General features: G+C 40.1%; 2 protein-coding genes and 1 long non-coding RNA gene across 3 annotated transcripts; 2 read left to right on the top strand and 1 right to left on the bottom strand.

Moving 5' to 3' along the window:
- Positions 1–2,341: 2,341 nt before the first annotated feature.
- Positions 2,342–5,208, bottom strand: atf4b (activating transcription factor 4b). Its single transcript, XM_020628315.3, has 3 exons — positions 5,052–5,208; positions 3,819–4,280; positions 2,342–3,669 (listed from the first exon to the last, which is right to left on the bottom strand). The coding sequence occupies exons 2-3, from the start codon at positions 4,177–4,179 to the stop codon at positions 2,726–2,728; spliced, it is 1,305 nt and encodes a 434-aa protein (XP_020483971.2). The 5' UTR covers positions 4,180–4,280; positions 5,052–5,208; the 3' UTR covers positions 2,342–2,725.
- Positions 5,209–6,580: 1,372 nt separating this feature from the next.
- On the top strand, positions 6,581–7,507 carry LOC136182980 (uncharacterized). The gene is made up of 2 exons (XR_010668821.1): positions 6,581–6,720; positions 6,825–7,507. It is a non-coding gene; the product is annotated as an uncharacterized lncRNA (long non-coding RNA).
- A 9,343-nt stretch (positions 7,508–16,850) lies between these two features.
- Positions 16,851–22,522, top strand: napsa (napsin A aspartic peptidase). Its single transcript, XM_020651303.3, has 9 exons — positions 16,851–17,055; positions 18,141–18,294; positions 19,083–19,206; positions 19,928–20,046; positions 20,199–20,398; positions 20,614–20,736; positions 21,074–21,218; positions 21,505–21,603; positions 21,875–22,522. The coding sequence occupies exons 1-9, from the start codon at positions 16,988–16,990 to the stop codon at positions 22,034–22,036; spliced, it is 1,194 nt and encodes a 397-aa protein (XP_020506959.2). The 5' UTR covers positions 16,851–16,987; the 3' UTR covers positions 22,037–22,522.
- Positions 22,523–22,926: the final 404 nt, after the last annotated feature.

The following is a 22,926-nucleotide window of genomic DNA, read 5'->3' as shown; positions in this document are numbered from 1 at the left end:
GAATTCTCTCAGAGAGCTCCGGGGCGATGGTGGTTGCGCCCAATGTGCAGAGGCTGTGGTCCTCCAGGCGGGTGGTTGGGTTCAAGTCCCACCTGCGGCTTCTTTCCCACATATCACATTTACCACCAGACTGTAAATATTAATGGACAAAGCCTGAGTGACGTCGCCCGTCTGTTACTGCAGGGGGCTTTGTAGTCCCATCGATGCTGGAAATGTTAATGGTAAAGTCTTAGCTTAATGGGGACTTTATTCTAAGAATTTTATTTGGATTTCATGACCAGTAGCAACTCTTTGTACTCGGAGGCTTTATGAATACTGCCCTAGTACTTCAACTGTAGTGGATTTAGTAGTGGAAAGATTTGGTCCCTAGGTGGCACTGTAGAAAGTAAATTTGCTACCCTAGTGTGGAAAATAAGACAATGAGGAAAAGGCCTCTCATATTAGAGTGAAAAACTCTCTAATTAGAAAATAATTAGTAACATAAACATAAATAAATAATAGGAGGGGGCCAGAAAGGGTCCTGCAAGTGCCTTTTTTTCTTCTTCAAATAAAGCTCAGACAGTACAAAGTATCTCAAGGACAATTTCACAAAAGATGTGAAAATTGTTAAGAAATGAATTTGTCAACTTTACCCACCAAAAAATCAGTGATGTGACTAGTACAGTTTTATATATCTGGGAAGGATTATGCACTGTATGTAACTGTCTAAAGGGGGGGTGGGGGGGGGTCTTTGATAAATTTGTTGTTCAGAAAGCAATAATCTTACACATTTTTCAGGACAAATGGGGGGATTTATAGAGGAGGTATCCACACACTTGCGGCCAAGTTTTTGTTTCTCCTATTGTAAGTAGCTCTGCACCATCCTCACTTTGGAGTTTTTCCAAATATAGATTGTCCCTAAGCTATCTGGACGAAGGCCTGGACCAATTACAGCGTGCACACCTCGGGCCGCTTGTAGTCTGATGAATACACACATTTTAGTTAGGTAATATTTTTCAAGCTGTGCATAGGTCAGCACCAGTCAGCACTTTTCTGTTATCCGCCTCTTCCATGCTCACCGATTCTCCCACAGGCTATGGCAAACATTTGGTTTAATACCTTAAGTGTCCTATTTAGTCATCTGCAGAAGAATGATGAGACATTCTTAAGTAACACATTTTTTAAAAATCTTAAACTGTTCGTTTTTTCAACTGAAATGCCTGATTAAGTTCACCTGACTGTCAGTTGATGCATCACCATGTGGCTGCAGCAGTCAGGCGGACTCCATTATCCTCCTCAGTTTGTTTAAAAAGAGACTCCACACTGATTAATATCCACGAGTTCGCTGTAATGAACTATCAGACCCTGAAGTCAGATGAAAGCAGGCTAATCGGAAAAATGAGTTAAATGTTCATGAGAATGCCCCAAAGTCAGACACACAAATATCTGATCCCAAACATGATAAGTTGACAATCTTGAATATCATATTCAGAGAGAAGTGGCCGATTAAATCAAATACTGTGATGGCCAAAATAGTTATGTGTTTGAGTGTCAAGGCCAGTAGATTTAATGCTTGTGTGAGAGATGGGCGGGTGAGGCTTGATGAGCTTTGGAGCTTTAATTTTATTATCTGTACAAAACACAGATTGGAAGTTTGAGGCTTCTCATTAGACAAACACAGTAACGTGACGACTTGTAAAACCTAGAGCAGCTCTTCATTACAGGCTGATAGGTTGGGATAGTGTCACGTGTACAATGGAAGCCTATAAAGACCGTTTTCATCAAATGTCTTGTTTTGTCGAGGTTCTTTGATACGTTTAGGTAACATTGTGTAATATGTTGCAGTTAAATAACCTTGTGTTGTAAAACATTCGCTGATACAACAGTATGAATCCATTTCTGTGGGCTTATGTCTCTATATTCAGGATTGATAATCATGTGTCAATTTATATTTGCAATTAAATGTAGGCAAACATCATGGTTATGCTCCTCATGTTGGCCAACTAATGCATTATTCACAGGGCAACTGTGACACTTTGAACTTTGAAATTGAACGATGCACTTTCATAATTACTGATGTCATTTGAAGCCTCCGTCAGCTAATAAAATCTCAGTGTACTAAAGCAATGGAACTAAGGCGACAGAAACAAGCTCCGGTTTTTAGTTTCCAGTCATTAGCTGGAAGGTAGAAAATCAATGTAAAAACTGTTAATGATCTTGCTATAGTGTAAATTACTGATGCATAGATTTGAAGCCATTATAGGGCATCATCCCAGGAGAGAAAAAGGCAGTTTGAATCACTGCTACTGTCCTCTCTTCATGGAGAAGACACCCAGAGGGAAATCACACCACATGACCACAATTAGGATTAAGACTCTTTATTAAGAGATTCATAATACATGGTCCAGTTGTACTATATAATCCACTAGTTTAAAAATGTTAAAAGACAGCGTACTGGCAAGTAACTGAGGTCCAGCGATAGGAAAAATGTACATACATGACAATAAACTGCACACAAGCTTTTATACGGAGTTGAAAATACTTTCAAGAGAAGTTCTCTAGTAACAAAAGTATTTTAGATTTAATACCTGTGCTCGATATCTGAAAAAGATATATCATGTTAAAGACATGCTGTGTGGAAATTACACAAATTTTTACTGATACTTGTTTGCAAGAAAGACTTAATTTCATGGTTGCTCTCTTTTACACACACACACACAAATCTGTCCTTTTTTCAGTCTGACCACTAGGGGTCAGCGCTGAGACCTTTTTGGACCCTGGCCGAGCGGACCTCCTCCATCAGCTCCTTCAGGTACTCAATCTCCCTGGCCATGGACTCAGCCTTCTCCTTCAGCTCCATGTTTTTCCTCTCCAGCAATGTGTGCTCTCCGCTGAGTGACTCATGCTCGGCTCTCTTCTTCTGCCGGTAACGAGTGGCGGCAGTCTTATTCTGCTCCATCTTCTTCAGTTTCTTGGCCTTTGGTGCCTTCAAAACTGCCCTTCCGTCTCCACCTGTACCCTTTATTTTGACACTGGTGGCACTGGTAGAAGGTGTACAAGCTTCATATGCAGGCTCAGGGTAGGGTCTGCTTCTGGAAGATCTTGGTGGAGGGGAGGCTGTTGTGGTTACTGTGGCGATGGGAACCTCCTGTTTAGGAGCGAGCACGAAGACGATGCGAGTTGGGGAAAGGGAGAGTACGATCCTCTGGACCTGAGGGATGACAGGAGTTGCCAAAGGCTTCACCTCACTCTCTGAGACGTCTACTTCACTGCCCAGGTCCAGGGTGTAAGCAGGTGAGGAGGGGGAGGGAGATGGAGATGGAGATGGAGATGGGTCTGGGGACACAGGCTCAGATTTGATTTCCAGCTCCTCTTGTGGCTCGGGGACAACGAGGGCTGGGGAGGGAACATCTTGGTCATCAATGAAGGATTCTGTTTCCTCCACAATTATGGGTGACGGCTCTGAACAGAGAGTGGGAGGAGGAGGTAGACTTAGAGGAACAGGGAGAAGCTCAGGAGTGGGCACTGGGAGGGATTCAAGCTCCATGGGGCAATCCAGGGAGGCTAAGAGGTCTTCTGGAGAGCCAGGGGACTCTTCAGTTGGGCTGCAAGAGCCTATGAGAGAGTCCAGGTCGAACTCGCTCAGATCCATCCTCTCGGCCATCCAGTCCAGGTCACTGAACATGTCCTCTGTGGAGGCAAACAAGGCATTAGAATATTTTTATCTCTACTACACAAACAGATGCTGATGTGGTATCAGAAGGAACAACTTTAAAATTTCTAGTCAGATTAAAAAATCTATCATCATTAGTCCAGTTTTTTTTTACATTTTTTTTTACCTTTGCCGACATCTGAGATTGACCGTCTCAGCTGACTGGGTACACCCAACCAGGGGAGAGAGAGAAGGTCCGACTCAGTCCCAGCTTTGTCCCCTTGGAGGTGGACTGCAGGTGGCGAGGGTGGAGGAGAGTAGAAGGGAGGAGGAGATGAGGAAGAAGACTGTGATGAGGAGGCGAGGGGGGAAACAGGTGAAGCGTCCCCCTCCACTGACATTCCTCCTCCTCCTTTCTGTTGTTCTTCTTCTTGGTCAGGGCGAAAAGAGAGGTGGTCCATGTGGTCAGCCATGGGAGAGGAAGGTCCCCAGAGAAGGTCCTCCATGTCTTCCAGGCCAAACTGTGAGTTTGTCATCATCATGGTCATAGTGGCTGTTGTTGGTCACGAACGGAGCGCGCGACAGTAGGCAAGTCTCGAACTCTTTTATGCTGTCGAAAGCAGCAGTAGTGAGGGTTTCCACGTAGGACCTGAGACCAGGGAGAAAGTGAGGAAAAAAAAAAGGTTAACATCATTGTTGAAGACAAAAAAAAAAAAAACAGCTGGAATCAGAAATACTTTATTAATCTTCATAAAATTCGCCTTAGAATGAAGATTTGTAGAAACAATACTTTTGCTTTGCACGTAAACACAGTGTAGACTTTAAAAATTAAAGATTCTGATCACATTTCCGCACAACACCGCCCCGCCCCCAACCACGTCTGCAATGCACCTGCTGCGCATGACGTCACGTGGCTCCGCCCAGCTTCCAGTCTTATGACTCTGACGTCACGCCCGTCCTTCAACAGTGTCACCCTCCCTCGACTGTAAACGGCCACACTTTTGTTCCTCACACGCCTACACGAAGCCGCCATTTTGACACAACCGAGTACACGAACCATTTTCTGAGTGCCACGTTGCATCGACACCGAAAGGTTTATTTAATTATAGTTGTTAAATATGTATTGATTAAATGTATCGATTTCTTTACACACGAAAACAAAATAAATGTTAAATTTCACGTCGACGTCTAGTGTTGCGTCATGTCAGTAATTAATCATTTATTATTAATATCTTTAAATCCTCAATTTTCCGATATCTTAAAGTAATTTTTTATCGAATTATTCGACATAAACACTTAATATCAACTAAACTATTACTTAAATATTGCATTTCTATCTCGTCTGGGTGATTAGGCTCGTAGCCGATGTAGGCCGCACCGAGTCTGTTATCGACGAAATATTATCAAAAAATATACTTACGACATATTTGCTGAATTGAGAGTGACTCAGTGCACTGGCTGGATGCACTGTTTGGTTGGCTGCTGGGTCGCTGCACACGTTTACACTGCCATTTCGGCCGAAAGAGCAATGTTCAACGATGGTGTCACTTCGGGTTGTTTGTTCCTGAGAAGGGAAAATGGCGCATGAGGAGGCGACGCGCTGATATAAAGGTAAAGCGAGGATACGGGATGTCCTTCCGCCGCAGTGCACGTCTGTATCACTCCGCCACTGTTTTGTTTGGTCCTGTCACATTCCACGCATAGCTTTACCGTAATTCTAGAAAGTAGGCCTGATCAAAAACGAGACAAAGTAAATCACAAGAACGTTTAATATGATGCGAGTGACTTCAAATAAGTATGTAGCTCATTAATCACCATTTTAATTGGCTATAAAGAAGGTATCCTGAGCTACCTGTCGATACTTTTGTGAATCGCAGATGAGGTTTAAATGAGATAAATACGGCTTTTAATCCCTAATTGCATAAATTATAACACTGAAACACACTTTTTCGCAAATGAACTCAAATTAAAAAAACAAAAAAAGTTATTTTATTTAGCTTTAATGTTCTTTCAAATGCATATAGGCTTTATTTTTTGGCAGTAGCTCAGTCTGTAGGGACTTGGGTTGAGAACAGGAGGGTCGTCGGTTCAAGTCTCGGTGCGGACCAAGTATGGATGTTGGTCTGGTAGCTGGAGAGGTGCCAGATCACCTCCTGAGCACTGCCGAGGTGCCCTTGAGCAAGGCACCAAACCCCCCCCCCCTCCCCACCACCAGCTCAGGATCGCCCACTGTGGGCAGCTCCGTCACTCTGACATCTCTCCATTAGTGCCTGTCCATAGGATCCTGTTTGTGTGCATGTGTGTGTATACTTCAGCGTATGTGTGTGTTGTATGACTACAGTGTAAAAACTGAAATTTGCCCTTGCGGGGATCAATAAAGTAAATCTTATGTTTAATCACATATAGGGCCGACACATTTTTTACTGTTCCAAACAAACTTTCACTCACACATAGCTACAAAAAATAGCAATTGCAAAACGTTCTTTTAAGTACCCAAAATTTTTATTGAAATATATAAATAAGGAATGTAATAGCTAAGTGGCATGAGGAAACACATTCCCTACATACCGAAATACAAAACTTAACAAACACAAAGATATTCTATAAAACTTTGATGTTTATTAAAATACATGTGATAAATAAAGCATTTTCATTTCTAACTTCACATATTCTAGCATTCAGAAACACACTCTCTCATTCAGACACATACAAATGGACACAAAGAGCACTCATTTCATTCAGCTGAACATTTCCCACATACGATTCAGGTGATCTAGTTCACTCTGCAGATTTTTTGCGAGCATGCAAACCCTTCCAGAAAACTTGCTCCTGGATGACTTCTTCAGCTTTCGATCATCCTTTTCTTTGAAATACTGATCGATTTCCATGGCAAACTCCTGAAGTAGTCTCTCGGACGACATCCCACCTGTGTGAGATACCTTCTTGCCGTCATCCATCCTATGCACAGACTGTGACAGATGCGCCATCTTGACTGCGTCAGGCGGCGCTCCCGCCCTCTGTAGCCTGGCAATGTCGTGCCTTCTCAGCTCGTTCATCCCAGAGAGGATAAAATCCAAACAATGTTCCAGGTCAACAACATTTTCCTTGTACTCATAAACCAGTTTCTCCACTGCCATCTTATTAAGAAACTTCTTGTTGACCTTGTTTTTGTGTGCATTTATGCCCCCCGCAGATGCCACCATACCAGCACCGACGGCTGTAGCAATCAGCGAGGCACCTAAGGTCGCAGGGGCCAAGGCGATCCCCAACACTGCAGTCACCCCTCCCACAGCGCCAGTGGTGCCTCCCGCGATGCCCATAGTTTTATTCTGCTTGTGCATCTTGTCCAGGCTTTCGCAGATGACGTTGAAGTCTGCGATGATGTCCCGCAGAGTTTCATTGCGTTTCATCATGAGGAGGTTGTAGAGACGAAGGGCTTTTCTCACATTCATGGCTCTCTGATTGAATGATCTGCGCAGAGAAAGTGACAGAGAGAGAGTTCTGGGAATACTTCCACACCACGAAAAATCTTTGAAACAATTATCCCAAAATACTTTTACCAACTCCAAAGGAGAATTTCAAGCATTAGTGCTCATGATTACCTGGATTCCTCCTCTATACTGAGGCCATATTGTGGCGGATCCATCGAGTCAGATTCTGTTGGCGTGACAGCACAGGCAAAGATTAGACACTAATCACACACACAGGTCAAAATGGAACATTTGATCTCTTTTCTGATCTTGCCCTGAACGTGTGTGTTAGTAGGGTTTTCAGTTTTTTACTCTGCTTTCTTTTAGCTGTCAAATGTGTCACTCATTGCAAGTCTTTACGGTGGAAAATGTAACAATAAAGGTTCTTTCTGTGGCATGCTGTAAATCTCCTCACCTGACACCTACCCTACAGATGGTTTCAGGCAAAAAACATAATAGAAACGATCCGTGTTGTTACTGATGGTCACTTAGGGGTTTTGAGACATCAGTATTAGTGTCAGTCTGTTTCGTAGCCTGACAACTCCTCATAGGAGCCTTAAGTGATGTGTTTTTTTGTTTGCCCTGGTGGCAGAAATACGCATCTTTAGGTAACAATAGATTGTACATAAAAATTGATTGATAAACATTATGAGCAGTCCAAAAAAAATTCCACAGAAATTTTAATTGAATCCAAAATAGAAAATATTATTTCACTTACTGGACACTCCTTTGAACCATCTCAACATCCACCTGATGTCCTGTGGAAAACAAGTAGCATCATCTCGTCAAAAACCATTTCAAGCAGAAAAATAATATATCATAACTTTTATTTTAACTGTGTACAGAATGAAGAGTTGATCTTTCCAAGTGCGTGTCGAGTTAAAGGGGGAGAAAAGCTTTACCTCTGTGCCCTCTGTGCTTTGGTGGTAAGACGAGTAGAAGCCAAGAGGGTAGTTTTTTGCAGAACCAAATGTTGACCTCTGGTAGTGTGAAACAGATAGATTTATTAAAACGTCTGTGTGTGTGTGTGTGTGTGTGTGTGTGTGTGTGTGTGTGTGTGTGTGTGTGTGTGTGTGTGTGTGTGTGTGTGTGTGTGTGTGTGTGTGTGTGTGTGTGTGTGTGTGTGTGTGTGTGTGTGTGTGTGCGTGCGTGCGTGCGAGACTCACCATACTTAGGTTATCATCTGGCAGGACGTCCAGGTATGGTCGATAATCTATCTCACTGTAGATTGACTCTGTTGAAGGTGGGGGTGGCGGGGTGAACGACGGTGGTGGTGGTCTGGCCTGCAATCGAAAGAAATACATTTTTACAACGTTTTTTTTCACAGGAATGACCTCTTTTGATATATTATAATTCCACCCTGTCATACATAGGAAACATCTTCTATAGAGTCAAAAAAATGTTTCTTGGAACAAACTTTTCCGAGAATGTTTTATATGGTGTCTAAAGGGAACTGACTACTGAAGCCAGCCTTATGTGGCAACCCAAGAAAGTGCAGTTTGTGATATTTCTGGATGTCTTTCATATCTCAGCCCCACAGGTTACCGCTTAGTTTAAGCACCTTTTGTTGCTGTTTTGGCACTTGTCCTAGAAGGTTTCATCACATGTAGTTGTCAGCCCTGTAAAAAGGTTCTCTTACCTGTTGAGTGGTGTAGTCACACTCTGAGGCTGAGTAGGGAAGGGTGGATTGCCCGAGTCGAGGCGGGACTGCAGGTCTTTCTGTGGCCTTAAAATCAAAGTATATCACAATGTGGTTGCATAACACAATCAAACAAAATGAATGTTTTCCAACATTTCTTTATCCAGAGAGCGAATGCAGACTGTTAGGTTGGATATTTGACAATAATAGCAACCTACATATGATTAAAACTCTGTTAAAATAATGTCATTATCATCCAAAGTCACAGATTCTTTTCCATAGTACATGACTTAAACTCTGCCAATTACCACCGTATCATCGTAAGTCTCGCGCTGGTTCAGCTTTTCTTCAGAGACAGCTGGGGAGGCTGCAGTTTGCTGCATAGAGCTGATGGTCCGACGTCTTGGTTCTTGGTCTTCATCAGTGTTATTCTAGCCAGGAAAAAAATAAGCAAGATGGAAGAAAGTTGAAGATTTGACATATTTAAATTTAAAGTTTAAACTGGAACAAAATCCTGTAGGTGTCAAGAGGAAACTTAGATTATGTGTAACCATGGCTGAAACCATTATAAGTCACTAGTTCGTTAAAGAATCATCCCTTGGATTATCATAAGAATTTCACGTTAGTATTTTTAGCCTGGAAGTTTAAAAAGCTGTGTTCTATCTTTTAGCGTTCTTTTGTCGTGGCCATGTTTGATAAAGAAAAAAGGAAATGCAAGCATCTACCTCCAGTTATAAAAAACAGGATTGCACTTACCTCAGATTTAAGCTTCAATGAAGAAGTTAGTCTCTCATAGTAGATAGCAGGAGGAGGCGGGCGTGCAGGCCGTGGTCGAGAAGAAGATTGTGTTTTCTCAGTGCCCTCAGCTGGAGGCTGGCAGAGAAAGAAAGAAAGAAAGAAATAAGCCGTTGTTTCTACAGTTGCTTAATGATCCAAACCTCTATTTGTATCATTAAGTGAGCAACAACTTACTCATTTTTAGAAAACCTGTCCGCACATATTAAAGCTTAAGTTGCCAAAATATATTTTTGACTCCTTTCAGATCTGAAAGACATTATTTCAAACAAAAACAAAAACTTATATTTTGATGTACGGTCATATTTGGAAATACACCTATCCTAGGGTTAGGGTTACAATCAATCTGCTCTAGCTATCAGCCTTTCATTAGGTTGGTTGAAAGTTAGGGTGAGACAGGATTTCCAGCATGGCGGCTGCTGCCGATGAGCCTCCGGTGCCCTCTGCAGTAACAGATGTCTGACGTCACTCAGGCTTCCTCCGTTAATATTTACAGTCTGTGGTGACGATGCCAGTTTCTCTTTGTTTTAAGTAAGTAAATCCGAGGTTATAGCCAGAAGCATCTCAACTTAGCTTAGCATAAATAGTGAAAACAAGAATGAGCAGCTTGCTAAGATTCTGAAGCACCTCTTAAGGTGCTCAATTAACAGTGATTTAGTTTCCCTTATTGTAAAAAAAAGAAAAAAGAAACTGGTCTCAAAATGTCAGTTTGAGTCTCTAGCTCATCACTTAGTCTAAAATAAGTTACCTCCACAGTTGTTACAGGTTTTGCATTGATATAAATGGTCTCCTCCTTGGCCTTGGTTTTTGAAAGAATTGAAGTCAAATATATGCTTGGAGGTCTGGGACGAGCAGGACCAGGCCTCTTATAGACTGCAGACTTTTCACTGAGCGGGGAACTCTGAAGAAAGATGGACATGAAAATAAATTAAGACATTGCCAATTTGGATGTGTCACTAGGCACTCTGGCAGCAGCCTTGGTAAGAATCACAAAGACTCAAAATCTGGTTCACTGACCTCTCCATTGGTTGTACTGCTGGTTGTGTCTACAGAATCAGCAGAGTTGTTGGTGTCGTTACTTTGGTCTTTCGGTTGTATTTTAGTCCTCGGACGAGGTACAGGTTTGACTTTGACCTCAGACTGGCTCTCATCCATGACTTCAGGCTGGCAAAAAAGCATCAATAACAGGTATGTTAACAGACATTTATAATCATAGGAACAGCAGCTATTATCTGAAAAGCGATCATCAAAGCTAAAGAATCACATTCCACATTGTTTTGGAATCTCTCTTAAGATTGAACAAAATGATAAGCATGCAAGAACATCACATTTTTAAGTCATTTCTGCATTAAATGAACTTTGAAAAGCTGTATCATTTTTTTAATACCTTTGATTCCTCCTGGTTTTCATGAGTCAGCTGTTCGACTTCATAGGAGGAGGTGTCAGTGGCCTTCATCTGGCAGCTCTTCCTTGGAGGTTTGGGCGGCTGCTGGAATTAATAGTGACAAAAAAAATGACCCTCAAATATGAGACAAAGTATATCACAAAATGATTGTTGTCCAACATTTCTTTATCCTGAGAGTGAATGCAGACTGTTCGATTGGACATTTGATGATAATAACAACCTACGATCTGATTAAAACTCTCCTACAATAATGTCATTATTATCCAAAGTCACAGATTCTTTTCGATAGTACATGACTTAAACTCTACCAATTACCATCTTATCATCGTAAGTCTCGCACTGGTTCAGCTTTTCTTCAGAGACAGCTGGGGAGGCTGCAGTTTGCTGCATAGAGCTGATGGTTGGACATCTTGGTTCCTTATCTTCATCAGTGTTATTCTAGCCAAGAAAAAAATCAGCAAGATTGAAGAAAGTTGAAGATTTGACATATTTAAATTTAAAGTTTAAACTGGAACAAAATCCTGTAGGTGTCAAGAGAAAACTTGTGTCATCAACATCAACTTAATAACAAAAAGTTGCTTAAAAAATAAAAACCCACATTAAACCGAGAGCAAGACTTTAGATTTCTAATGTGTACACCAACCTAGATGTCTCCAATCTCTCTTGAGATTGAACAAGATAATAACACGCACGCAAGAACATCACATTTTTAAGTCATTTCTGCATTAAATGAACTTTGAAAAGCTGTATCATTTTTTTTTAACCTTTGATTCCTCCTGGTTTTCATGGGTCAGCTGTTCGACTTCATAGGAGGAGGTGTCAGTGGCCTTCATCTGGCAGTTCTTCCTTGGAGGTTTGGGCAGCTGTGGGAATTAATAGTGACAAAAAAAATGACCCTCAAATATGAGACAAAGTATATCACAAAATATATGTTTTCCAACATTTTTTTTATCCAGAGAGTGAATGCAGACTGTTCGATTGGATATTTGATGATAATAACAACCTACGATCTGATTAAAACTCTGCTACAATAATGTCATTATTATCCAAAGTCACAGAATCTTTTTCCATAGTACATGACTTAAACTCTGCCAATTACCATCGTATCATCGTAAGTCTCGCACTGGTTCAGCTTTTCTTCAGAGACAGCTGGGGAGGCTGCAGTTTGCTGCATAGAGCTGATGGTCGGACGTCGTGGTTCCTTGCCTTCATCAGTGTTATTCTAGCCAGGAAAAAAAATAAGCAAGGTGGAAGAAAGTTTTAGATTTGGCATATTTCTAATGTGTACAACAACCTAGATGTCTCCAATCTCTCTTAAGATTGAACAAGATGACAACACGCATGCAAGAAGTAATTTTTGCATTTAAAATCAACTTTTGTTCTTTTTTTTAATACCTTTGATTCCTCCTGGTTTTCATGGGTCAGCTGTGGGACTTCATAGGAGGAGATGTCAGTGGCCTTCATCTGGCAGTTCTTCCTTGGAGGTTTGGGCAGCTCTGGGAATTAATAGTGACAAACGAGGAAAGGCAGCAAACTGACCCATCAGTGGTTTTTAGATGCTGCAAATGTACCAAATCTTAATGTTGTCATATCTTCATAAGTGGTTGCTTTGAAACATGTTCTGGTTGCTGTTCACCTGCAGGAAGCTTTAAACTTCTTGTTTTAATTGAGTGTATAGAAATATCTAAACCACTGATGTAGGGCTGTTGTTGAGAGGTGGCCCTTCGACAATGATTGATCAACAACATTAAATGACTGAATGATTAAATAAAAGCATGGAGAAAAATGAGTTACAATAAAACTGATGTATTAGCATTCCATACAAGACCTATTTTAGTAGCTTTGCATGAACCGCACATGCAACAAAGAAAAGTCTACCTGAAACACTTGTGTATTTCTTGCCCACATGCTTTGTTAGAATAATATAGCATTTATATAGATGTTTTCTTGGACTTTTTTTCTGTAACTCTGCCAAATTAATGTTAACCACGAAGCAACTTCAAGTGCTAAGAAAGTAAAGCTGAAGTGCCAAAACTGCAGTTCCTCCAGTGGCCAACTGGAGCTTGTTCCAAAAGCGAGTAAATCACAGTTTTGATCCTGATGGCTGATTTCTCAAGTTGTAACAACTGGAAGGATACTTAATTTTTCATAACTTTTTGTTCAATACCAATTTAAATCCTGATTGATTTGGACTGCGGTGTCTTAAAGCTCCTGTGAGAAGTTTTTAAAAACTTTTTTATCAAACTGACCAAAATTCATATTGCAGCTTCTTTTTGACCTACGAAAGCAAAATAGACCATCAACTAAAAGCTGAACTATTTCTATATTGTAGATTTGTTACGCCTGTAACTGCTGCCACAGGTTATGAGTCAGATGTGACAATCTACAACTTGTAAACAAAAAGCAAAACAATTCTAAGCATATATTGACAATGAATGATACATTATTTATACAGTCTTAGAACTTATCGTTGCTTGAGCAGTGGGATTAAAGTCAAGTACTTTAAACACACCACTATGGCTTCTGTATTCATGATCTTGTTTCTGGTTTGTTGCGTAACACGGTTTCTGTTTTGAAATCCCAGATGTGCTCAATTGTAGACAGTTGCAGCTTGTCATTTTTTAATGTTTGGGTTCTAATGCTACATTTTAAGTCATAATGATGCATTATGATGTAAACCATTAAGGATAAAACATCCAGTTTTATATTATCAACTACAAGAGAATTGCTGTTACTTGCAAACCAGAGGAACCACAAGTGTTTGTTTCTAGAGACTGACAAGAAGAAGGTGAAGATGAACCTTTCTCTCATGAATACTTGCAGTCTCATATAATTTTTTAATTACATTAAAAACATATATTTAATCATTTACAAGCAACAGAAAGAGCTGATTCTTACCGTCGTGTTCCAGTTAAAGCTCAATGTTTCTCTCTTGTGTTTTACTGCCTGAAGCCTCATCGGAGGGCAGAAGCCATAGTTGTCTGCTTCTCTTTCACTGTCATACAGTCTAAAGAAGCCTGAGGGGGGGGCTATCCCTGCAGTGTCACAAAAAAAAACCAAATCTGGGTGTATCCTCACTTCTGGCAAATTAAAGTATTTACCTTAGCAAGTGGACAGGAGGCTGAAATATGTCAGAACTGTCACTCAAACATCCAGTAACACACAAAAATGTTAAATAGGAAGTCGTTGCTTTGATTGATATTAATATACATGCCAAACACCAACCCTAACCTCAACTACCTTCACCAAAAACCAAGTCTTCTCTTTAAAGTGTAATGGTTTACCTTGTGTCGACCAGCTATTCCTGTTGTCAACAGTGCAGGTTGATTGTTAATGTTATTGTAGGGTGTGTAAAGAATCTTGTGTATGAGCGTCAGTCTTTATGTTCGGGTGTTTGTTTTTTAGTACTCGTCCAACAGGCCAAGTGAGTGTGTGTTTTTGAAATATGTTCTGTGACTGCTTTCGTGCTTAGTCATCATGGGCCTGAGTCTAGAAGGGCAACTTGATTTAGGACTGCAATCTGGATGTGATGCTCTTCTTTAATTATTCATAATTGTGTTATAACCGCTGATTGGGGAAAGTAAATCCTTTTTCCAATCTGAGAAAAGTTTTCAGAGGGTAAGGAGTTAGCGGACATGGCTTGCTAAACTGTTATTTCATTTCATTTTCATGCATTTGTTTGTTTTTTTATAAAATAAATGACCTATTTGCTTTCCTGCACACTCTGTCTCTGCGCTGATCGTGCATGGGTCTCATCCAACAAGCTACAGCCGCACATCAAAAGAAACGATTCTGCTCATTAAGCGAGCCACGCCATGTTCTTGTGTTTGGAGGGAGTGTCACTGATAGTTTTCCAGTTGGCCTCAAGTCAAGCTTACTCCTGGTGGTTTCTCTAAATCTAATTCACAATTATGTTTCAATTTGAAACAGCGCTATACTATACACATCCCTCACTAGCTAGAAGCTCCTTTCCAACTATAACTAACTTTTTAAGAAATCCCTAAAAACTCTCCTCTTCAACATCGCCATCCACCACTAACCAACTCTGTTCTCATCCTCCTTCTCTTACATTATATCTTCTTTGCATTGTTTCCTCTGTTTTGTTTTGTTTTGTTGTTATTCGTACTTCGTAAAGCGCAATAGAAGTCTATGACATTATTTTCTAAGCTTACTTTCAGCTCGGGACTCTAACTTGTGTTAATACTGCGGTACATATAGTCCTTTAGTCCTCTTTGTTCTTTAAATTGACCTTTATGTTTTGTATCTATAGTGTCTTTACCATGTTAGCATTTAGCATCAGTGAATGCTGGAATAAGCAGTCTGATATTGTCGCCACTGAAATCATTCACTCTATGTTGTTATATTGGTTAATAATAATCAAAAACAGACCTGAACTACAATACATATTGCATGACAGTCGACTTCATGTTAAGTGATAAGACACTTTTATTCCTAAAGCTACAGTATAAACTGTTTGAGTATAGCCTAATGTATGTTGTCTGTTGCATGCAATGAGACTTGTAACTAAATTAATCATCCAATATATTGATACATAGAGCAACAAGCAGCAGCAAGACCAGGAGTCATATGACTGGAACATCATTATGCCAATTTAAAAATTATTATAGCTTGTTTTAAATAAAATAAATATAGGCATAATCTCCTCTCTGAGTGTACATTAGTAGGCCTACTCGAGGAAGCAATAGTCATACTGACACTTGTGACATGAATGCATTTGGTGAATGATTTGGTGAATCGTAGGGCCTGCCAAAGCAAGCATGCAAACATTTGAATGATCAATGTTTATTTCAGCGTAAGTCTATGTTATTATTTACTGACACAACTCCGCTGTCACAAGGACAGATACAAGAAATCTTTCTCACCAGAAGGCCATAACTCATGTACAACAGCTCACCTCATGCGAGCAGAGAACTGTCATCATGATAATATCTGTCTCTCCATACTGTAATCTGTTCTGCACATGTTTACAAATTCTCCCTGCACTCATGTTCGCTTCATTTGGCTGTCTACTCGCCGTTACATTGTATAGTTTCTGCTTATTATATGTCTGCACTCATGCACTTTAACTTATGTCAATACTGTCCATTTACAACTCTGTTTTTGCACATTTACATTTAATCTTCCATATTTAATCTTCCTATTTAAATCCCTCCATTCCCCCTCAAACCCCCACACAGGACTACCTCACTGGACTGTAAAATACAATATAACGTGCAATATATTTATCTGTATAGTAATTTTACTCATAGTTTTTCTTTTTATATCTATTTATATCTGCACCTATTTTTATATGTAAATACATGCTGCTGTTTTTCTATCCTGCACTACAACGAGCCAAATGCAACGAAATTTCGTTCTTATCTGCACTGTAAAGTGTTTGAATGACAATAAAGAAAGTCTAAGTCTAAGTCTAAGTTTAAAACTAGTAATGCTTAGTTAAATCCTGGTTGTATATATTCACAATCTTAGTTTTGATATTTTTAGTACTTACTTACTTTGTAATTAATATTATATTGTGTTTAGATTTGCTAACATTGTGTTTTTTTACTCATATTGTGTGTTTGGATAACCTGCTGCTGTAATGCCACAATTTCCCAGTTTGGGATCAATAAAGTAATTCTAATCTATTCTATTCTATTCTATTAGTCTTTTTCCTTGTAATAAGTAGCCTATGTCTCCAATAAGTGTGTTTATTTCTCAGTTGGACTTGGAAACATACTCGTGCTTCATCATTCATTTCACACTCACATCACACCTCGTGACCCATCACAGACTTTTCTTGTGCACCGGTTTGTAATACGAGATGATGGTCACCCTGTTCCACCAATCAGAGCAAGTTCCTCATCATTTTTCCTCCAATCACTGAGCCTCATAGTGGGGAAGTAAACGCGACAGTCATTCACGTCACTTCTTTCCTTGCTTTCTGCGACGGTTGATGTAGTGGTTGATCTGCGCGCTGGATATTATCGAAAAACAATATTGAGTGTTTTTTTGTTGTTGTTGTTGTTGTTCGGGGACAAAAAAAAATGACTCCACGGGAAGTATTTTGTATCCTCGCGGTGTTGTTGGTAACACAAACCGCCGCCGTAATCAGGTAAAAAAAAAACTGTTTGTCAGGTGACTTTTTTTTATTGCAGCCAACATCATATTGTAACATCCCTGCGTCACTTTCATAGCGACGCACAGGTGGACTGAAGTCAGGTGATTGTGTGCGCGCTTCACTGAGTTAACGTCCGTGTTCTCCGGTCATAGTCATAATAAGCCCCACGTGTTGACAATTAATGTGAGCCAAATGAATGTCACCTGTGAGTATTTAGGCTGCAGGTTAATGACGGTGTTAGAAGTTCTAATGGACCGCTTCGCTGAGATTGCGCTGTTTGAAGAAGCGCGTCAGAAGCAGGAAGCTTCTTTACGCAGCCTGACTTGTCATGTTTCCGTCTGTATTTTAACATGTATAAGGGATTTACAAATAAAGAAAGGACTCAATTATCAGAAATGCATAATGTAACTCGGAAGGCAGTGGTGATTACTCCTCATTCAAGTGCAAAAATCAAACATTGGTTCTTTAAAATATTAAAATGTTCTCAGTTGTAACAATGGAGAACAAACTGTTCTTTAGAAAACAAGAGAGGTGCTAAAGAGAACCATCGAGTTTACCGAAAGAGAAGAAAAGAGCAAACAAAAGCATTTAGGTAGTCGGTGTACATTTGTTTGTTTTGCCTTTCTACAACATTTTTCGTACCTCTAAGGCTTACGGTGTTTTGGCAAAGTTGAACGTCAGCAATGAGAGGGATGCTGCCTTTTAACCTTACTGACCTCAAAGTAATTACATTAACAGATTATTTGAATGTTTGCATTCAAGTTGTCCTTGAAATACATGTTGTTGAGTTTCAATGAGTAATATAATGTTTAAATCAATCAATAAGTGAATGGTTTCCACCTCTGAGGAGCAGAATATTTAAGGATTCACATCAATTTAAAATCTTTTACGGCTATATTGCTGATTCAATATTTGAAAGATGTTAATTACTTGACAGTTAGTTTACTTGACTTTAATAGCAGTAGAAAATGATGCATAATAACATCTAACCTTTAAGAGACTAATGTGTTATGTCTTGCAAAGCACATGTCTGCACGGTTGTTTCTGTTGACATTTAATTCAGTAATGACTCTTTTCAGAGTCCCCCTCCATAAGACCAGAAGCCTGCGTCGCCTGATGAGTGACAATGGGAAGACTGTGGAGGAACTTCTGACTTTAGCAAAGAGCAACGGAGCACCAGACAGCTTGCCCTCCCCACAAGTGCCCGTAGAGAGGCTGACCAACTTCATGGATGTACGTGTATATATACTCACACTAAAGAAACACAGATCTCTAGAAACTAACATGTTGACAGTTGCCTTTATATTTAATGTTGGTGTCTATTTTGTCAACGTCGGCAACACGTCCACAACACTTTCACACTCTGTCCCACATGTGTTGCAAGTTAACTGAAGCCATTGTGGGACAAAAAAAAAAGAAGAGTGCAATATTTGAGCAGCAGTGCAAGTGAGATAAAGGGGAAGATGAGGAATGTAAGATTGAAACAGAAATAACATCACAAGTTGGGTTTTTTCATTTCATGTGTTGCCTCTTGCTTTTAACAACCTTTATTATGAATTACTGATTTATTTAGATGACTAAATGTGATAAGCTTATTGTTGTGCAACCTCACAATAAGCCTAACACATTTCTTTTACTTCACTTGAGTTATGCCTGTGCTTAACTGATTACTTTTTTAGTCCAAATCCTTTTTTATTTATTTATTTATTTATTTATTTTTTATTAGCAAAAAATGTAAACCCTTTCCAAAGACAAAAAGCTCTTCAGTGTGTCCCTTGCTTTTACCTGTTACCTTTATCCCAGTAGATGTTAACAGAGAACAATGAGGAAATGGTCGTCACGTTCCTTGTATGTGTACACATATATATCCGTATCAGATATCCCTCTGTGTATGAGTGATAAGTAAGTCTCCATGTAGGTGTCGTTGTATCAGGAAAATCTCTGCCAGAATATCTGATTCTTCCTTTGATCCTTTCTAACGAAGGCATGGTTTCACAGCTGGTCTCTTTTTGTCCCCTCAGGCCCAGTACTACGGGGTGATCAGCATCGGGACCCCTCCTCAGGACTTCACTGTGCTCTTTGACACTGGCTCCTCCAACCTCTGGGTCCCCTCCATTCACTGCTCTTTTCTTGATGTGGCCTGCTGTGAGTTTGCTTTTTTTGGTTTGCAATTTTATGAGGGGGAAAAAAAAGTCACATTTCTCATTTGCTATTTACCTAAATCTTTCATGCATACATTTCACAGTGTAATAGGGATGTTCATGTATCCTTGATTTCAGTTCCAGTAACTGTTTTGTCTTGCTTCCCCACACGAACGCTTAACTCACCTATAAAAGTCAATTTCATTACTTTATATAATATTGTAAGTAGGACGAGAAACCTTGACCTTAATCGTGGCTGAACCGATCCTTACAATGTGACAGACAATCAATCTTTATTTGTATAGCGCCAATTCATAACAAATGTTTTCTCGAGACACTTTACAAAAAAGTAGGTCAAGATGTCACATGGTGGATTTAAAACTTTTTACTGTCATTTCAATTCTTTCAAACGTCCAATCAGATTGTTCAGGGGAAAAGGGTTTTTGGAAACATTTGAATGGTGGGCTCAGACTCGGAGCGCACAGATTTAAATGAGGAGGATTTGGGATGTTGGGATGTGGTAACACTCAAATTTAAAGCCCTGACTCTTCACAATAGTAAACCTTTTATTGGTCCTTTTTTAATTGCCTTTCCAACTCTGTGTTTGCAATCGTTTCATACAGCGTGAATCATACCAGCAAGATGTGTAGTAACGACCGTCTCTCTGTTTTCTAAGTCTGTGGAATCTGTAATTTGATGTTTTTATTACTCCGTCCTCTCGTTAGGGCTCCATCATCGCTACAACTCAAAGAAGTCGAGCACATACGTCAAGAACGGCACATTATTCTCTATCCGGTACGGCAGAGGCAGCTTGTCTGGCTTCATCAGTGAGGACACTGTCTCTGTAAGACCCAGAAACATTCTCTCCCTCCCTCACACAGCCCTTTTGTCCAACTGCATTCCTCAGATTTTGGTGGTCACACCATTCCTATTATCTCATTAAAAAAAAAAACTCTGTTCTGTGTTGACTTCTTTCTCTCCTAATTTATCCTTCAGGTTGCAGGTCTGCCCATTCCTAAACAACAGTTTGGTGAAGCATTGAAGCAGCCTGGCATCACATTTGCAGTGGCACGGTTTGATGGGGTGTTGGGCATGGGGTACCCATCAATATCAGTGGCAAATGTTACCCCGGTGTTTGACACAGCCATGGCTGCCAAGCTGCTTCCCCAGAACATCTTCTCTTTTTACATAAGCAGGTTGGTTTCTAGTTTAATAAGCGAGTAAAAAAAGGTCAAGCTAAATCGGTGTGTTTATGATATAAATGGTTTCTTGCCTAAAACCAAACTGTTGTTCCCCTTCAGTAGTTATATACGCAATTGAGGTTTTTTTTTCTTCCATGTTGTGAAACAAGTTGGCTTATGTTGGTGTCTTTATGTGCTCACACAGTTAGTTCTCCTTCTGTATCTCTCAGAGACACGACTTCAGCAGTAGGAGGGGAGGTGATGCTGGGCGGGACAGACCCCCAGTACTACACTGGAGACCTACACTATGTCAACGTGACAAGAAAAGCCTACTGGCAGATCAAGATGAACGCGTGAGGAACAAGCTTTTTGTGGGGTTTTTTTTTTTTAGTCATAGGAAGTGGGTAACGGTGTAGTTTTGGTTGACAAACTGTTTATTATGTTTCCTATGGACACAACTTTCCCTTTTTTAGTTTGATTCATTCCTTAACTGCTACTTGTAAATGATATTCTTACAACACAGAGGCATAAATAAAGAAGCCCCTTGGGAAATGGTTTTCTTAATAGAAATCATAATGGCTTTAAGGAATGATTTCTTGGTTTGATATGACCGCACATTTTTTAACAATATGACTCACGTGAACTTGTCTCTATGCACATGCTGCCTCCTCTCTTGTCTCCCTCCTGCAGAGTTGAAGTTGGCAACCAGCTGACTCTCTGCAAAGCAGGTTGCCAGGCGATTGTTGATACGGGAACCTCCCTGATGGTCGGACCCGTGGAGGAGATCAGAGCGCTGAACAAAGCCATCGGCGCTCTGCCCCTGCTGATGGGAGAGGTAGAGCCGAACATATAAAATGAAAGCGTGTAATGTCCCACATGTAGGGCTATGCGGACCCAGACATCCAATGACTAAAATTCTTCATCCGGTTCAATTATTCTGTTAAAACAAACAGGATTGAAAAAGTTACATTGATCCATCTGATTTTATTTCTGCTTTGATAGGCTGTTACATCTATCCAGGAAAAATCCAAAGATAATCATCCTGAGATCATACATTTTTTTTTACCCAGATGAAATATTTAACTCTTCAGCATATTCTTTTCTCCTTCCCCTCTCTATAGTACCTAATTGAGTGTAAGAAGATCCCAACACTCCCCGTCATCTCCTTCAACATCGGAGGGAAGATGTTCAACCTGACTGGTGACGATTATGTCATGAAGGTACATACACTCTGGGGTCTTGTCTCACCCTGACAGGGTTCCCTTACAATAACAACTGGCCAGTCAGAATCAAGTATTTAAAGTATGTCCTGAGAACTATTTGTTGTATTTGCTTATCAATCATGAAATATTTCAATGCTTCGGATTTTTTCATATTCAGCTCATTCATAAAACCCCAAAACCAAAGTCATTATAAAGCAACCCACTAGTTGTGTGCACATGGAGGAAAAACAACCTTGCTTACAAGTATACTTCTATCCTCTTGCTGCAGGAGTCTCAGATGGGGACGTCAATCTGTCTGTCAGGCTTCATGGCGATGGATATCCCCCCTCCGGCTGGACCCCTGTGGATTCTTGGAGACGTATTCATCGGAAAGTACTACACTGTGTTTGACAGGAATGCTGACCGCGTGGGGTTCGCCTCTGCCAAGTAGTTCACCCGAACAGTTGTACATTTCGTCATAAATTTTTCATTTCTTTGATTTGCATCGATCAAAAGCATTTGGTCTTGTGGTTGTTGCGTATCACTGCGGAGCTGAGCTTGCCACAAAAACATGTTTTCTGAGAGAGGCTGGTTTCTAATGAGCAGGTGTGGATTTTAAGTTAATAGCAAGGAGTGGTGCAGTGTGTTGCTGCCACTGAACAAAGGGACTGAATCACTTGGTTTCCTTCACGTCATTATGACGACTATATAAAACTGCAACTTTTCATTTGCGTTTGTTTTTCAGCTGTTTTGTTCTTGCTAATTTATATGCTTTAGGGGTTGCACCCAACATTTTTTTTTTTTTTTTTTTTCATGAATTTATTTTTTGCTATAGAGTCACAAGTTCATTTCAAGCCTAATAGGACCGTATTATTGGGCTGCTTCTGTACCCAGATCTGTAAGGATGTTTCTTTTTAAATAAATCTGTAAATTTTAATACCAAATGTCTTGAAATGTTGAATTCTGGATAGATGGGTTGAGATCGTAACGTTGTGTAGTGTCAACTCGTTGAGTATTGGTAAGAAACTGATCAATTGTTAATCATTTCACCAACTTTAGAATTGTAGGCCGATTCATGATAAATCATTTTTACAGCCGCTAACAATAGAATTCAACTGCTTCCTATCTAACGTGACCTTCAGCTCAGACATGGTTAGATTCATAATACATAAACGATTTGTAACACACTTTACATTTCTGGCAAAAACATCAAGTGCTACAGAGTTGGAAAAAAAACTATCATATTGTGATATGGATGTAAATGTTCACATGCCAATGAAAGCTTCTTATCGGCTAACATTAACATTCAACTGCTTCACAGCTAACTAATTTCAGCTAGGA

Source organism: Labrus bergylta, chromosome 16 (assembly GCF_963930695.1).
Source record: "Labrus bergylta chromosome 16, fLabBer1.1, whole genome shotgun sequence".
NCBI classification, from domain to species: domain Eukaryota; kingdom Metazoa; phylum Chordata; class Actinopteri; order Labriformes; family Labridae; genus Labrus; species Labrus bergylta.
Note: the sequence above shows the minus strand (reverse complement) of the source record. Positions and strands in the feature narration are given on the sequence as shown.

Excerpts from the sequence above, each read along its gene's own strand:
- atf4b (XM_020628315.3), bottom strand. The coding sequence starts at position 4,179 with ATGACCATGATGATGACAAACTCACAGTTTGGCCTGGAAGACATGGAG. Across the intron at positions 3,670-3,818 it reads AATCTCAGATGTCGGCAAAG|AGGACATGTTCAGTGACCTG; the intron begins GTAAAAAAAAAT and ends TTGCCTCCACAG.
- napsa (XM_020651303.3), top strand. The coding sequence starts at position 16,988 with ATGACTCCACGGGAAGTATTTTGTATCCTCGCGGTGTTGTTGGTAACA. Across the intron at positions 18,295-19,082 it reads GGCTGACCAACTTCATGGAT|GCCCAGTACTACGGGGTGAT; the intron begins GTACGTGTATAT and ends TTGTCCCCTCAG. Across the intron at positions 21,604-21,874 it reads GTGACGATTATGTCATGAAG|GAGTCTCAGATGGGGACGTC; the intron begins GTACATACACTC and ends CTCTTGCTGCAG.